This window comes from Equus caballus, chromosome 7 (assembly GCF_041296265.1).
Source record: "Equus caballus isolate H_3958 breed thoroughbred chromosome 7, TB-T2T, whole genome shotgun sequence".
NCBI classification, from domain to species: Eukaryota; Metazoa; Chordata; class Mammalia; order Perissodactyla; family Equidae; genus Equus; species Equus caballus.
In genome coordinates this window covers 94,085,355-94,103,415 of record NC_091690.1, presented here as the reverse complement: position 1 = coordinate 94,103,415, position 18,061 = coordinate 94,085,355, and the positions used below count along the sequence as shown (strand labels likewise).

The following is an 18,061-nucleotide window of genomic DNA, read 5'->3' as shown; positions in this document are numbered from 1 at the left end:
ATCTCAGACACACGAAACCTTCTTCATAGTCCAATTTATTAAGCACAACCCAGCCGGTCCCTTGGCATTACACGTGATAGCTAAACCTCTGCTGGGAAGGTTCAAGCCTCAATTTTCATGTTAAGTTAATAGGCATCTCTGGGGACGGCAAAGGGAAGAGCACAAGCAGAGTCAATCCTTCAGCGTAAAATGTTAAAGGATTCCAGTCCTTTATGGGGTGAGGAGGTTGAGACTCAATTAAGTTAACAAGAATTATAGAGCATTCACCTAAAAGTGGCTGAGTTTTGGAAGTCACTACGCCCGTAAGCACTGGACGAACCCTCCTGTGGAAAGAACAGGCAGGATGCATGCGGAACTCCTCCAAAGTAGTAGACACCCTGTTACAAATAGCAGATGTGAGGCTAATTAGGTGGGCTGCACAGAACAGATTTGACGGTCAGGCAGACACAGATAGACACTGGACAGATGTACTTAGACATTTAGAATAAGAGCGCAGCGGGAGAGTGATCTTGAAAAACACATTTGCTGGGATTCCTAACTATGTCCCTGGGGAGCAGGCTCTTCAGAGGACATATGAAAGGTGCCTCCTATTGTAGCTTATAAGTGGCAGGGAAGTATCTCAAAGATGCCTTTGAATTGTTCATGTTGGGGCACTCTTGTGAGCAACTATTCCAAACACTCTACGTCACCAAAGTTAAACAGAGAGTAAGATTTAGAGAAGAGAAAATTAGAAGTAGCAACAGTAAGCTTCAAATAATAAAGGAAGCAATTCAGCCAAAATTTTGTTTTGCAGAGTTCACTTTTTTTCCTTCCCCAATTCTACTAAAAGCATGACTACAAATGTTTTATGAGGTATCCTTTCGCACTTCTTTCCTGCATACTGAAATTAAAAGCTTAGGATGGATTTTCCCAGTCTCAGTAATTACTAACACGTTTGATTTACCTAGCCCTTCAATAAAGAGCAAAATAATTTCTTCAATTTTGGAGAAGTGAATACAACAATATATGAGAGTGTCAATCAAGCATGATACCCCTCATTTCTAGTTCAAGCAAACATAAAATAACCTAATATTTCCTTTAATTCTCCTTCAAATATATTTGCAAGAAGGTCAAGGAAGGTCATTAGGTAGCCCAGACTCACAATTCATGTATTCATTCAATAATTTATTCATTCATTTAACAAGGATTCATTATTATCATGCCAGACACTATCACTGTGGTAGAGCTGATGACACATCAGTGAACAAGCCATAACCTGCCCTGAAAAAAATCTCTTCATCTGTGATATCTCCTGAGGAAAACTGAGGCATGACCAGGATGCTTTAGGAGTAGAGCGGGGAGATACCAAAAACAGACTGAGTTGGACTAGCAATTACAGAGTGTTCAAGAAGGAGAATGATATTTGATATCAGTAGCAGTGTGGGAGAGGAGGAAATGCATACATTGTGATAGCTAGAAGACATGGCACACACAAAGGCACATGGGAAGAGGGAAGAACACGTGATACCTGCAGGGACCTGTGAATATTTTAATGCATTGCGTGAGAAGGGTATATGTCGGGAGAGGTAAGAGTTGAGAAGAGATGACAGGTAGGCAGGTGCTAGATCATGAAGAGCTAAGGACTTTGAATTTTGTTCCTAGAGTGATGGGTACCTGTCTGTCATGACCTTAGGATCCATCTGAGCACTGGTGTGTTATGTGCAAAACACTTTTCAAAACAAAATGAGACAATTTTCTCTCTGGTAGCCTATGTAAGAAAGTTGGGTTTAGGATAAAGATATGGAAGGTTGAAGTAAGGATGGGTTCTAGAAAATGTGTCAAGAGGGCAGGACTCTAGGAGAAAAGGCAGCCAATAAGCCATTCCCTGTATCCAATTTAGTTTAGGGAATTACAGTTAATAGTGCTGTATTGTATACTTGAAATTTGCTAAGAGAGTGATCTTAAGTGTTGTCATCACACACACAAATATGAGCTTTATGAGGTGATGGACGTAGTAATCAACTTCATTGTGGTCATCATTTCACAAGGTAATATATATTAAGTCTTCACGTTATACAACCTAAATGTATACAATTTTTATTTGTCAATCATACCTCAATAAAGCTGGAAAAAATTTTAAAAATAAAATTTAAGACACAACAAAACACCATTCTGGGTGTGTCTATAGGGGTATTTTTGCATGATATAAACATTCAAATTCCCAGACCACGTAAAGCAAATTGCTATCCTCAATACAGGTGGCCATCATCCAATATGTTGAAGGCCTGAACAGAACGAAAAAGCAGAGTAAGAAAGAATTCTCTCTCTCTACCTGCCTGTCTTTGAGATCAGACATTGGTCATCTCCTATGTCCAAACTCAGCTGAGAGCTGCTCCTGGGGTCTCAACTCCCTAACAATTCAGTGTGCCCTGGAATCACAAGTATCCAGGGCACAGATACATAACTTGCAACAACCATGAAGATCTGACTAGGCCTAAAGAAACTGGAAGGAAAAATCTGTAGGATGGAGGGAACAGTATAAGCAAATGCATATAGATGGACAAGTTCAGGGGAATCAGGAACAACACGCAAAGCAGTTCTGAGATCTAAAGGCAAGGAAGAGAAGTCCTGATGAAACAGGATTGGAAAAGGATAATCTAGGAATCTAGGTTAAAGAGTTTAATTTTTCTCTTGTAGAAAATTACAAGTAAGAAATGTTTTGAGCAGTAAAGTGATGTAAACAAAACTACCCTGCAGAAAGATCAGATGGGTTATCAGATGGAGAATGCAATAAAGGGGCAAGAGTACTGATTGGGAAGCCAGTGTGAAGGCTATTGGGAACATCCTGGAAAGAAGTTTTGAGGGTTTCATTTGGGGAAGATGGAGCAGAGATTGAAAGACGGGAAGAAAGCAGGGATGTTATAGAGACAGACCTGCTAAGATTTGGCTAGTGTTTTGATGTCGACTATAAGATTAAAAGAAAACTAAAACAAAAACAAAAACTATTACTAGGTGAGGCTTTCCCCTGAGATCAAGAACTCAGGAGTGTATGCTGCATGCTGAATGGAGGGAACAGTAATGGGATAGTGAGTTCTACTTTGGGTCTTTTGTGTCTGCAATGCTGGTTAGACCTCCAGACAATGAAATGACATGAACCGGGGTGGATCACGTTAGACCCCTTAAGAGAAGTTGACTGAGTTAGCTCAGAGATAGTGATAAGTACAAGAGGGATTGCTGGCAGGTAGGCGAAGTGTGGGTGCCATTGAGGAGCAATAAATTAGATGTATGTGAGAACAGATAAATCAAATGTCCCCAGTTAAAGGCAAGAGACTACATTAGGGAGTGCTGAGAGATGAGACACTATTCCCTGGAAATACACTGCCCATCTGCAAGGAGATGCTGACTGGAGTCTGACAAGGACAACTAACATTTCCATTCTTTGTGCACCTTGGCACCACTGGGACTTACAAACAGTAGATGATCAATTCATGCTACTTGACTGCTAGTGAGGGACAACAAGAAGAGGAAAAAAAGTGAAAAAGAGAAAAAAAAGAAAAAGAAAAAGAGAAGCCAAGGAGAATAGCAGCCACAGTCAATTCTCCCCTGTAGGCACGCAAAAGGCGGGCAGAGAGGTGCTGATGCCCTTCTTGCAAAAGGAGCAAGGCTCATTATTTTTACTCTTTCTAAAGTTGCTCGCGGCTTCCCTGTGCTGCTTCTGTAGCGGCACTAGACTTGCTTAGATGGCAAACATGTCCGAAGGTTTTTAAATCTTTTTAAAAGATTGCCCCAGGGCCTCTCCCTCCCAGAGCAGGATTAGCATGCCCAGAATGTGCTTTCCTCAGTGAGGTGCAGCTCCAGTCTAACTGACTTCTCAGTGTCTCATCCTTTTTTAACTACTTGATTACCTGCGAGGGGAAAGAAATGGTTGCTGCACAGAAAGTGGATGTCCCAAGGTCAGCCAGGGAGTGAGACGGCAGAGGAAAGGGTCTTCCTCTCCTTCTCTACTAGCTGTCTGCAGCATTGCTGGACTAGACTTCCTAACTGTGCTTTAAGACTAGGAACTGGAAAAGTTTTGCTCGGGACCAGTGATCAAAGATCTCTCTGCTAAACACAATCATAATGACCAATCAGGAACTTGACATACCTGTCCTCAAATACTATTCACAAAATTCATGTAAAAGACATTTTATTGTCTTCATTTTCCAGATAAGGAAATTAAGGCTTAGCATCTAAACACAACTGACTTACCAAGGCGACAATAGCAACACGATAATAACAGTGTTACAGGTTTCCTGATTCCGAAGTCCATACTCTTTCCAATGTCCATAACTGCTGCTCAAACTTTGGACCCACTCCCCAACTTTGGACCAAACTTTAACACCAACTCTCATGCAAAATAAGGGAGTTGAACACTCTGTAGAAGTCTGTGATTTCCTTAGTTTCTCTAAAAGACCGTGTTTCTTGGATTCTGTGATCTTGGAAGTCTTCCCAAATATTTATTCATAGAGATGTTCTAAGGCATTTTACTTGCTTGGGAAGTAGAAAGACTTAAGAAGTTAGTAAGTATTCGAGTTAAGAACTGAGAGAAGAGGTATTTCTTTTGAGCTTCCCAATTCTTAAGAGAATTCTCACTCCCTTATGGCCCCAAATAGCTTCTATTTATAATGTCCCTCCCTTTACTACTTCGTGTATAGAAGACAGTAGTAGGAACACAATAGATATCAGACTCTCAATGTATCTTGTTGGTGAATTACCTAGTCTATCTGGTCTAATTGCATTCTTGAATATGTTTTGGATCATCTGTGTCTTTTCTTCATCACTTAGAGGTGAGCTACATAGAAGAATTAGCTGCATTTTTAACACGTCTTGAATTAATAGACTGGATACGTGCAGTGTTTATGTTAACATAAAATGTTTTAACCTTCACTTTACTCTCCCCAAAATTCAATCAGTTTCAATTTATTTGTACTGCACGCTATTTGCATTAGTACACTGAGTACTGCAAAGCTAATTTGATGCGATTTGATGGCGTTTTTCCCAGAAGAAATTACATTCTTGAAATAAGAAAACATCACCCTAAGCTAATAGTTACTTTGGTTAAAATGCAAAACATCTAAACGCGTGTAGAAACAATTGCAATTTTTCTTTAGCCAGAAATAAGAATTTCTGTACCATCACAAATTATTTCCTTATCTTACTGATTTTCCTTATCTACATGACATTTTAAGAAGTCCATCTGAGAACAGGCAAAGACAGTCAAGTTAATGACAAAGGACATATTTCTAAGATGTTCCATATTCACCAGGTTTTACTGTGCATGTAGTAAAGATTGTGTGAATAATACATTATATGTTAAAAAGGATCAGAAATGCAAATTCAGAGAGGTTCAGTCTATATTTATATCTTTTTATCCAAATTTAAGGAAGGTACATTATGACTTTGAATGGCAGAAATTATGGAAAAGCCAAGCATATGCTCTCATTTAACATTGTACTAGCTCTTAACTATTTAAGAGATGATATATTAAAGAAGATTTATCCAATCTTTTTAGTTTTCTTCTTTGGTTCTACAACCAACGATTACACAAATGTTTTTACCTGTTGGAGGCTAGGCCAGGAGGCTGGACAAGGAGAAGTGGTGGAACTCTTGCTGCTTCATTTCATACATTTTTGGTCAGATTTCTAAACTTCTTGAGCAAAGGCTAAATTAAGACTATGCATACTCAAAGGATTGTTTCAGAGTTGAGTTAATCACATTGTCCCTGTCACATATCAACAGGTAGTAGAGAAGGCCAGCTTCATTGATTTAGGTGGCTTGTTGATTTGAGAATCTTGATTTCCGAAAAATCTCTTGATAATCTGACAACTTACTGAAAACATGTTAGACTAATTGCGCATTACTTTCCAACGTTCATCTCTACTCATTTTTAGTAGAAGTAATTTTAAAATAGCATTAATGTAGATCCTTGAACTTGGCTAATTTCTTTTTCACATCAGTGTTTCAAAATTAGGTGGTAACTTTCAGCATGTGTAATCATACATACCTCACATAGTATGTGAAATCATGCGAAATACTTATCTATCCATCAATTAATTCATTCAATAGTATCCAGTGAGTGCATACCACGTGTATATAAAAGCAGTTAAGATAGACATAATTCCTATAACTAGGAATTTATATTCTAACATTTTATTTGTTTAAAAATCCTTAAAATATAAACAACTGGGGGCCAGTGTGGTGGCACAGCGGTTAAGTTTGTACGTTCTGCTTCGGCGGCCCGGGGTTCGCCGGTTCGGATCCTGGGTGTGCACCTATGCACGGCCTGTCAAGCCATGCTGTGGCAGGTGTCCCACATATAAAGTAGAGGAAGATGGGCATGAATATCAGCTCAGGGCCAGTCTTCCTCAGCAAAAAGAGGAGGATTGGCAGCAGATGTTAGCTCAGAGCTGATCTTCCTCAAAAAAATAAATACAATAAAATATAAACAATAAAAATAAAGTATAGCTCCACGGTGTTTGATGAAATGTAACTTGTCCACATTATTATTGTTGCTTCAAGTTACCATGTGGTGAATGCCTGATATGCCATTAAAATTTTTAGTACCCATATGAGGAAGTTATGATATAACATATGAGGCTTGCAGAGGTGAAATAACTGGCCAAAGGTCACATATGCAATCAAGTTCAAAGCTTAACTACAGACTCTCCTCTGTCTGACTCATCTCACCTGACGTGACCCTGTCTTCCCCTGACCTGAAGTTCCTCCAGCTAAGGTAATAACTCAATTCTTTCCACCTATCTGTTATTTCACGACCCAGTGGGAAAAAAAAAAACCTGTTTAGCAGTGGCTGTCTCTGTATAAGCTTTCTGAAAATGTTACTACGCTCAGAAGTTAGAAATGAAAAATACCTCTCACAACTCATTTCCTAGCTAGAGGACATAATAGTTAGTCTAAATGCCAAGGATTGTTCTCTTGCAGAGCAGGCTGGATGCCTGGACACAGCGCTATATCTTATTTTGCAGAAAATAACCTTTCAAGGAAGAATAAATGCTTCTCAATGATGATATGAACTCTCCTGCAAATAAATTCACCCCTCATTTGTCAAGCTTAAATTAACATTGGGAGATGTACCATGCTTTCCAGAGGGACACAAAGTCCTGCCTTTGAGACAACCTTGCTCTCTTCTGATACATTTCAAAGTTAAGAAGTATATATTAAAATAAGAATCTACCTATGGACCTGTACTATGTTAGATACTTTGGATGTTTTTCTTGAAAAGAAATAATGTCTAAAACTTGGAGCTTATTTACCGAGTGACTCAGAAGTCACTGGGGACATAAAATATAAGACACAATTGGCGTGTTTAATAAAACACTTGATTTTAGGACAATTACAACAAACACGTTTGGAATATAGTAAAAAGGAGAAAATAAGGGAAAGCTGTACCTCGGAGGTGTGGCTCAGGGTCCAACATTGCATAGTAGAAAGAGTTTTGGGCTGGAACTCTTAAGACTTGGTAACAATCATCTAGCTGTTTGAACTTAGATATACATTCTTTCATTCATTGATCCACGGATGATATAAAAATTTATCGAATACTTATTCTGACTCATCCTTTATCTTAGGCACTGGATATATTTTAGTGAATAAAATATGTATGGTCCTTGCCTTCATGGAGTTAGCAATGGTCAAAGAAAGAAATAAAAAATAACTATCTGTCCATGTATCTATTAATTCCCCCCAATCTTTCACTCCCTCCCTCCTTTTCTATCTAGATAGATGGATAGATAGATAGCTAGATAGAGATATGCACATGTGTCTGTGTGTATAAAATGTACATGTTTTATATTCACATTTACAAATTGTGGTAAATAACTTACAGAAAATAAACAAACAACAATAAGAAAAAAGATTATAGATAGATCTACCTAGACAGAGTGGTCAGGGAAGATGTTGGTGAAACGTTACATGAGGAGGCCTGAAGAAGGTGAAAGTGCCTGTCTGTGGTGCAGAGAGCAGGGGCTTTAGAATTTCCGATAGAAGGAAGAGCATGGGTGAGGGCTCTGAGACCAGGGCAACCGTGGTGTGTTCAAGGCCATTAAAGGGTTCACTGTGGCTGAAAACAGAAAGAAGGCAGAGCAAGGTGAATTAAATAAAGGTTAGACAAGGACAGGATCATGCCTGGATTTATGAGATCTGGAAAAATCTTGGTACATTATTCTAAGAGCAAAAGAAAATGATTTTACAGAGTAATTTATGATTTCAGAGATTTTGATGCTTTGTAAGTAGAGACTAGATTGCAGGGAGTTTGGAGTGGAGGCAAGAGGCAGGCTCCAACGGCAGAGACAGGCAGTGAGGATGGAGACCTCAATTAAAGCGGGGACAAGGGAAAGAGACGAACACGAATACAGTAATACGCACTGCAGACAGAAAAGTAAAATAACATACTTCATTGGTCTGTTGCTTGTATTCTCCACAAAAATTTTCAATTCCATTATTTAGAATATTCTCTTAGGGTCATATTATAAAAGCTATGAGAAACTTTTATTAAGGAATATTAGAAAATCAGATACCACTAAGAAAGTTTCAGTGCTATCTCCGCATCAAATAAAATTTGTCTGATCCTAACTGGGTCAGCCAGTTTTATTCATTTTCGTCAGCTGTTAACTTGAGTGGACAAGTATCATTTTGAATTTGTTATATTGCAATTCCTGAACTGGTACATTTTAACAATAACATAAACAGTTTTTATCAAAGGTGTTTGGGTTATATTTGAACTAATGCTTTGTGATTTGGGGAAAAGATTTTTTAAAAAAACCGTGTAAGGACAACATCTTCAACAGACTATCCATAAACTATTTATGTGGTTTTTCAGAGAGTAAATTGGGCTTCATGGGAAAAATTTCAGCCTATATAAACTTCCTCTCTCTCTAAAAGCTCTTTCAAGATCCAATATCCTTTCACTGATTTCCAGTCTCCTGTTCTAATTCTGCCACATAAGATAAAGAACAATAAAATCTACAATTAGCATTTTGTTGCTTGGTGTATGCTTTAAGAAACATGAAAAACATTGGGAATTTTGTAGGACAGAGATAATAATAATAATTTAAAAATAGCCAATCAGGTATTTCTCGAAACTAACTTTTAGGGAACTAAATTCTTTTCTTACTTTAGCCATCAATAGTCACCACATACTAAAAATATAATAATACAGTAACTTTTATTCAAAAGCTCATATAGTAGATGTCAAGTAAAATGATTATATTCCATTTTCAACCATGATGGTTGTATTTCGGAAATCCTCTATGGCAAACTAATTTTCTGTTAAACGATTGAGCATTTATAACATTCTGTGAATAATGTTAAAATTCTCTAACATAACAAATGAGCAAAAATTTGACCCTATGGAAATTACTTCATAATTTATGACAATAATCCCAAATCATCTATGGTCCCTAAAATTGCCATACAAATTTTCAGGAAAATTGAGATATTTTCTATTCCCTTGATAGCAAACATATTTTGAAAGCCTCACATACAAAATTCAGAAATGCCGACCATGTTTCTGTCCGTAAGTCTGTTAGAGAAAACAGCCTCTCTTTTCCATCTAGACAGTGGTCCATGTGTAAAATTTTGTTCAGACAACCCGATCCCACTTTAAAGAGTTTATTGATTTACCTTGTACCTGAACTACAGCCTAATTTTCTTAAAGTGATTATAGGATAAAAAACAAACATCAAGGTCATGTCTACTGTGAAAATGTGACTGTATCACAGTTTCCAACCTGAAGGAGTCAGGTTTCAAAGCTCAGCTCACTTGCTAGAAACTGGCTAAAAATTCCTGTCAGGACATAACATACATGATACATGAACACTGTTTCTAGGTAAAAATTGAGTGCAGATTTTTAAGTTAAAATTGCAACATTGTCTTTTCCTTGCAGAATGGGGAAGAGGAAAGACTCACACTAAGGTATTTGAAATGCCTCCTCTGCAGTTTCATCTGTGGGGCAATGACACAAGGGAAAACCCCATTGGATCCTGCATGTGGGATGTTAAATGGTACTGGGAGGAGGCAGGGGAGGAAGGAAAGTGGAAGAGGGAGAAACACAGATGGATACAGGAAATCTAACTCTATTCTTTTTCTTTTTCTTTTTTTTTTTTTTCTGAATATGTCTAAGGGCAGAAGCATTTGTTGTTTAGGATTATGGGGAAATAAAGTTTGGGACAGAAGTTGCACATGAACTTGTGAACTCATTTAAATGCACACTAAAGAAAGCAATAGAAGAGATGTAAATGTCACCTTGCACATGTTAAATGAGTAAAGAAAAATCATGCCAATTACTTCTTATTTACTTTGCATTTTACAGTTGATATGAGGATGAAGAACACAAATACAATACACGTTAATATGAACATCATTTCCAACAAAGAATGCTGTTCAGGTTGTTTTTCCTTATGGAAGGGAGAGACTCAGGGAAACCAAATCTTTTGAGAAACAGTTTGTGAGACCACACAGCAGCTGTCGCCTGCAATCCATTCTTCAACCATAGCCAGAGAGAAGTCAAACAGACTCATTTATTGTACCTGAGGGAATTATAAACTGCAGAGCACATCCTGCAGTGTTTAGAACTCTCAAAACTGGGTTCTTTCACCACGTTTTTATTTCATTTTGGTTTTGCGTTATTGTTACCCTCCCAATGATTCTCTGTGAAACCGACAAAGGGAAGAGGCCTGGGGCGCCCACCTACGGGAGCATGAGAGACGGAGCAGAGGAGGGAACTGTTTCATTCTGCAACCAAAGCACAGAGACAGGGAGAAGCCTCCAAAGCAGGAAAGAGCTCTTGCTGGACAGGCAGCGAGCAAGAGAAAAGGGCCACCAGCTCACTCTCCTGGGCAAGTGCAAAAGGACATAAAAGAAAAACCAGAATTTGGACTCAAGGCAAGTCCTCGGGACTGAGAGAAAACCAAGCCAGTTTCAAGGGGACCATAGTCAACAGTGCCAAATGTGTCTAATAATCCCCACTCTACAGTTATTGTGAGGTTTAAAAACATACACAAGCAACGTCCAGCACAGTGGTTAACACACACTAAGTTTATAACAAATGGTAATTCTCACCCCTTAACATTATTATTTTTTAAATTGTGGCTGTATATCAATGACAGTCGTGTGCCACATAATGATGTTTTGGTCAATGCCGGACTGCATAAAAGACAGTGGTCCCATAAGATTAGTACCAGGTAGCCTAGGTGTAGGCGTGTGGTAGGCTATACCATCTAGGTTTGTGTAAGTACACTCTATGACGTTCGCACAATAAGGAAATCTCTTAAGGAGACATTTCTCAGAATGCATCCCTGACGTTAACTGATGAACGGTTCTAGTCCTTAAATGGAGGCTGATCAGTAACGTCAAATATTTCAAAATTTGAAAGAAAGACAGAAACATTCAGAGGACTTAGTAAGTGGAAGTTTTGGAAGTAATTGGAAGTTGTCCAAGCTCCATAATCTTGGACAACTCACTTAATCTTAATGGGCCTCATCCCAAACAGCTCATTTGAGCTCTTGACTTAATTCAATTAAATGTAATAAATTAAACATAATAGCATATGCTAATGTATACAGTCACTGTATAACAAATATAAATTCTCTTGCCATAAGATAATTAATAATTCTTTGTGGCTTCCCCAAAATAATAGCAAATAAATTGGACAAATCAAAATTATAATTTTAACTCCATCTTCATATTTAGTACTTTATTGTGCTCAGGGAGACCAGTTTCACCATACTGGTAAGTTTGGAACTACTTCTAAAGGGACTAAAGGCTTACGTGCAAGATTTGCCTCAGTAAGCAAGAAAAAGTTGACCTCACTGCACAATTCAGAATATATGAGTACGATTGTTTTCTAGCACTAGGTAGGTAGGTTCAATATTTGAATATAACTACATTGCACAATATTTAATAAATCACACACAGAGATATCTCTCAATTATAAATGCAACTTCTCCAGAATTACTTTGCTGAAAAGCCCATTGCCTCACATTTGCTGTCAGTCTGTTAGTCAGCTCTATGCGTGCCAAATAGAGTGGGCTTTTTCCTGCTGAGAGTAAGTAAAGGAAAAGAAAATTAAATAAATATCCCTTACTCCTGCTTTGGAAGCACAATTAAAACACTTTCCCTCATTTAGTCTATTGATTACATCAATTACCTTTGTGTCTTACGATCGTTAGTAAGGCCTAACATCCTGGAAGATTCAGCACACATATTTCAACTAGTTTCATGTGATGTCCAGGTACTGGGACGCTTCTTAGAGTCTCCTGCAGAAAAATACCATCGGCCAGTGTGTCCACTAAAGTTACCCACATCGAAAATGACATCCACAAAGGTACATTAGAGTCCTTGTGTAGGCAGTACTAAATATCTTAAATTTACCTTATAAGTTTGTGTGCACGTGTGTGGGATGATTAGGTGAAAGATGACTTTGGTCAAGAAAGACAGGAAAATCCTTAGGACTTTAGCATCCAGTATTTTATTATATCTGTCTGAGTATCAAGGATTTCAAAATCAAAATTTCATATACAGGGAAGTTCCTAGCAGTGTTATTTATAAGGACAGATACTAGAAGTAAGCTAATTGATCAATAAAATGACAACTAGGAGAATTAGCAGAGTGTGTAAGGGGAATATTTACAGTCCAAGGAGAACAGTCTTAAATACAATTTATAAAGAAAATATACTAAAACTACTAGGAATAAGTTAGACAATAAATAGACAAGATCTATAGGAAGAAAACATTAAAACTCTACACAGATACAAAAGAAGACTCGAAGAGATTCAAAGGTATATTCCTGCTCTCTTGGGATGGAAGGCTTACAGTAGTAAATACATCAATTATATCAAGCACCCTAAATTAATAATATTAACTCAGTTCATATTAACCACTATGTGAGTAGAATTTTAGAAAATGATTTTTTTAGTTATTCTAATTTTTTTTAGGATACAAATATACAAAATAGCCTGGGTATCTCTGGTAGGAAGAATAATGAAGGAGAACAAGCTTTAGTAGGAAATGGAAATGCGTTATGAAAAGAGACTAATTCACATGGGTACCGGCTCAGTTACACACAGACAGCTGCACAGAAACTAGCACACTCACAACCCAGGGGAAGCTGGATTACTCAGTTAGGGCTTCTAGGTGACAAATGCCTAGCCCTTTTGAGAAAAATATAAAGATAAATATTGATTTCACATAAACCAAAATGAATACCTAATTGGTTAATTTTTTTAATGAAATGAAAACAAAATCTAAAATTATTGGGAACATTTTTCTAACTAATTTTTAAATGAAGGCAGTTTCCTATAAGTTAATTAAAAACTCCCCAAATTAAAATGGCTTACAATTATATCAATATAAATATAAAGTATCTAGCCTGAGATAAATGTGTATGTGTCTGCCCTTTCAAATGACAGCAAACTAGGAAGAACCCTGAGGTAGCCATTTGGTAGGTGGTCTACACTACACTGGAAGGGTGGGCATCTGATGTGACAAATGACATAGATTCAGGCCTCACTCACCGGAGTCAACGGGGCCTCGTTCATACGCTACAACTGATCTTAAAGATTTCACTATTTGAAGGTTCAGCTGATCTGTAAGCTGGGAATGATAACATCGTAGAGTTAACTTCTAGTGTCTGTGAAGCTTATTGAGACCACAATGATCCTCAGGTAAGAAAAGATAATAAAATAACTGCTATTTTTAGGAAATGTACTTGAGGTTAAGAGCAGGGAAGCCCTGTGACTTCCATGGCACCAACGATGACTACCAGAGCTGCAGCCTCGGGCCAGGGTTGTGACTCCTAGCCTGGTGTTGCTCAGAGGAACACTGTATTCTCAACTAGAAAAACGAAAATGCAAGATTACATCGAGCATCTTCTCTGAGGAACATTAACTAGACTACATTTTACTCTCTCAATTTATATTTATAGCATTGTTTCTAACTACAGTTTTTTATTGGAAATAAATTGCTATAATGAAGTATGCTTTAGGTTTTTTTCATTATTATCATTTCAGAACACAGCCAGATAAACATACAATTGATTGCTCTCTCTCTATGCTTGGTATCCAACCATTAGCTACTTAAAGTGAAAAGTCCACAGCCCAAGAGAGTAAAGGAGATCTAATCAGTTAAGTAAGGTCTTCAATTATAATTCTTTTTCTTCTCTCTTTTCTTTAGGACAAGACTTTTCAAGACTGATGACCTAAACCTAGAGAATCCGCCTTTTTAAAGTCTAGAAAAGAGACCAGGTGCCTATTTGGCATAGCACTAGCAAAGCACAATTTCTCAAATGCTGAACATGAGGTCCCGATAAAACTAATGAGGCGTAGCTACTGTCAGTTGCTACAAAATGTGCCTGCTTAAATAAACCAAAACATCCTATCCTCCCCTCCACAAGCCTGAACACATTTCCACAGCTGAGGGTGGCCATTTTCACTACACAGGACATTGGGATGGAAAAAAAATAGAAAAGATTCATTTGGCACTTTCCTCTAATGGTTTAAAACAATTGTAGCATTAATTGTAATCCCCAAAAGTTAGCTCTGTGAAAATGCACAGTTCATTTGAAAGCAAAGCATTAATACCAATCAGAAAAGCATTTAGTGAGTCCAGACAGAATTAATTTTTTATTCCAGGGATAAGATTGAAAAGTACTGGATGATAAAGTATGCTTGAGTAAAATTGAAAACAACTGGGCACAAGAATAATAAACAACTCATTTGGAAGAGGGGAATAATTGATGCATGGGGTGGACAAACGGCTCGTTTTGCATCTGGATAAGCCTGGGCACAAGCACTGCTTGCCTTAACTCCTTTATTCCACCGAGGAGAAAGCTGAAGTCAAAAGAACATTTTCCCAAGGTCACAAGGCAGCTACTGTCAGAGCTGGGTCCTGAACTCGGTTCTCCTGATTTCCCTTCCCAGTGTTGTACCTTGCTGCCTGCCAGCCGCAGGTTTTTGAGATTCTATTTCACTAGGTACTTAAACCCAGGCTTTCTGCTTCAAGAAAAAAGTTTAATGAAAAACTCATTTGACTACTTCTTTTGAACATTTTGAAACATATGGTTGGAAAATGGACATAATAGACATGTAACTATGCAGGAAAATACAATGTATACTCAAGTTCTAATTGTGCAAAGTCATACATAAAACCCTTACCTGCCCTTTCTTCTCATCGGCCTTTTGTACACTTCATTTCTCAAGAGGAAAGTTGAGTTTTGAGATAAAGTATTTATAAATAACAGAGAGCAGGGGACGTGCAGTGCAATAGACATCGGTGGTTTTGATGCTCCGCATCTACTGTCTCTCCTAGAAAAAGCAGTGTATTTATTCAGAAGAGTAACTCTTGTATGGCTTCCCGTCACATGGAAAGCTCATCAATCACAGGATTGCACACCTTTGGCTACAGTAACTCATTCAGTGATGGACACACAGGCATTGCTGCAGCTGTTGTTAATTTGTATAGATACATTTCTGGACCTTCCAGCATGTCATTTTTCTCCACAGGGAGAGAGACAATTTGTGAAGAAACTATAAGGGGAAAGACAAGAGATAAAGAAACACACACCAAATTATGGGGATGTTCTTTGAGTTCCTGTATCCAGCCATGCCTGAAGCTCGCTAGACCTTCTCTGGACTCTTCAGTGAGACTAATACTTTCCTTTTTATGCGGACGTGTTGCAGTTGAGTTTCTATTCCTTTCAAGCAAAAGTTTCCATATAAGCACTAGCAGTGAAACTAATGATTAAAAGGTGAGAAAACCATAGTGGTTTTCCTGTAATAACTTGACCAAACTTGCACTATGAACTCTCTGAAGGCAGGCTGTATTTATCCCCTATAGCAGTCAACACAGTGCTCGCCACTTGACACTGGTGTTACTTATTGCCAGTTTTGCTGCTTTATAGTTCTCATTTCTATAAATGTTAATTCATAAACTCTAGGGAAAAGTATCCATCCCAGGAATCCTCTGCATTCTTCGAGCTTTTTTTTTTTTTTTTAAAGATTGGCCCTGAGCTAACATCTGTTGCCAATCTTCTTTTCTTTTTTCCCCTTCTTCTTCTTCCCCCCAAAGCCCTCCAGTACATAGTTGTATATTCTAGTTGTAGGTCCTTCTAGTTGTGGCATGTGGTACGCCATCTCAGCATGGCTTGATGAGGAGTGCCATGTCTGAGCCCAGGATCCAAACCCGCGAAACCCTGGGCTAGTGAAGTAGAGCGCGCGGACTTTACTCAACCACAGGGCCGGCCCCTCTTAGAGCTTTTGCTTTAGAGAATTTACTGCCCTGAAAGGAGTCAGAAGACTTGAGTGTTAGGGTGCATAGACTGCTAAGAATCCTATTCTGTTCAACCAATGCAAACAGCAGCCTTTTCAAGGCCCTTGCTGAATTCCAAGAGTCCATCTGTCTGCTCAGATGGTATATTTTATATTTTTGACTAAGCCTTTTGAAAATCACTTGCTATCTTTTGCTCAGGTCCTTGGATTGCTGAGAGTTAAATGTTCTTAGAAATCTGGAGTGCAAGCCAGAAATCTTTGGAACAAAAATCAGCTCTTTGAATGTACAAACTGTATCCTGCCCACACTGACCCCCATTCTGCAGGGTGCATGGTCTAATGCCTTTAACACACGATGCATTCAAATTGCACGTTTAAATTCATATGTTCAAGAACACACAATTTGAGGAGCTGAAATACTTACTGTGTATTTTGACTATGCAGAGGAATAGCTGGCAGATCCCCATGGACAATATTAATAATGGCATTTAACATGTATATAGCACTTTGCCATTATTAAAGAATGTTTCTATTTATTATTTCACTGTATTCTCACAAGAAAATTGTGCAGAAAACTGACGATAGGGCTGAAAGTTTAAGTGACTTGTAGAAAGCCAGAGAGTAAGTGAATAATGGGGTGAAGACTAGAAGAAAATGGAAGTCTAAGTGAGTGCATGTACTCTTTCCATCATGCTTTCCTCTTGCCCCAGTTTTTCAACAGGATGCTGGTTTTTGTTTAGTTTTGTTTTTTCACTAACACAATCCCTCATCACCAAATAGGAGTAATAACGCTAAAACATGTCTTGACTTTCAAACTTTAAGGACAAGAATTTATTTTTAATGAGTCCTGTGGGCAGCACCCTTCCTATGATCGAAATCTGAATGCATCCCAGAGGAAACCCTCCCTTCCAGGTCAGGGGAAAAGATTCAATTATGTAATTTCTTGTTAACTTCACAGCTTGCATATAGTGCTAGAAAATTAAATCATCTCAGAACAGCACCTGCATTCATTTCAATTTCATGTTTGAATGTTAACACAGGGACTATTTTCAATGGAGGCCCCACCTACTCATCTCTTTCCTTCTGTTTCAACTCTGCAGAAGTTTCCTTAGAAACGCTCATCTCTAGTTACAAAGGCCTTGGTATCATTTCCTCTACAGACTTTGCCTGTGTTTCCAGATACTTTTCATGAGATTCTTCCTTACAAAACAAACGACTCGGGGCTGAGGAGGAAGTGTCACTCCAGACATTGCTTCAGTGCGCTACCACCGCTGAGGAGGAGCCTCTTTCTCTGCAGTTCTCCGTCTCCATCTGCAGGTCTCAGCTTTTTTGGGGGGCCGGGGGGGGGGGTGAGGAAGATTGTCTCCAAGCCAACACCTGTTGCCAATCTTCCTCTTTTTGCTTCAGGAACTGCACCAATCTTCCTCTATTTTGTATGTGGGATGCCGCCACAGCATGGCTTGATGATCGGCTCTAGGTCCGCACCCAGCATCCAAATCTGTGAACCCCAGCCACTGAAGCAGAGTGCACGAAATTAGCCACTAAGCCACCGGGCCAGCCCCGTGCAGGTCCCAGCTTTTAATGGTACCCATTGATTCCTTCTGGCCTTCTTAAATTCCACCCTTAATCCACCTTCAACCTCACTTTTTAAGCAACTCCCCAGATCCTCCTGTTTAGAAAGTGTGGAGCCTTCACACTTACTGTGAATGCAATTAGTAAAAGTCACCTAGGGAAAAAGCTTTTGAGTTTCACAAATGTTTGATA

At 38.5% G+C, this 18,061-nt stretch overlaps 1 protein-coding gene across 7 annotated transcripts in view; it reads right to left on the bottom strand.

The window, feature by feature from the left end:
* Positions 1-18,061, bottom strand: part of LUZP2 (leucine zipper protein 2) — a 457,863-nt gene that overhangs the window by 278,697 nt on the left and 161,105 nt on the right. For 3 of the 7 annotated variants that reach the window (XM_070273451.1, XM_070273452.1, XM_070273453.1), the window contains exon 2: positions 15,186-15,335. The exons of the other annotated variants lie outside the window; for them this stretch is intronic. In XM_070273451.1, coding sequence (XP_070129552.1) covers positions 15,186-15,335 — 150 coding nt within the window. The remainder of the gene's footprint in view (positions 1-15,185; positions 15,336-18,061) is intronic. 7 annotated transcript variants of the gene reach the window in all.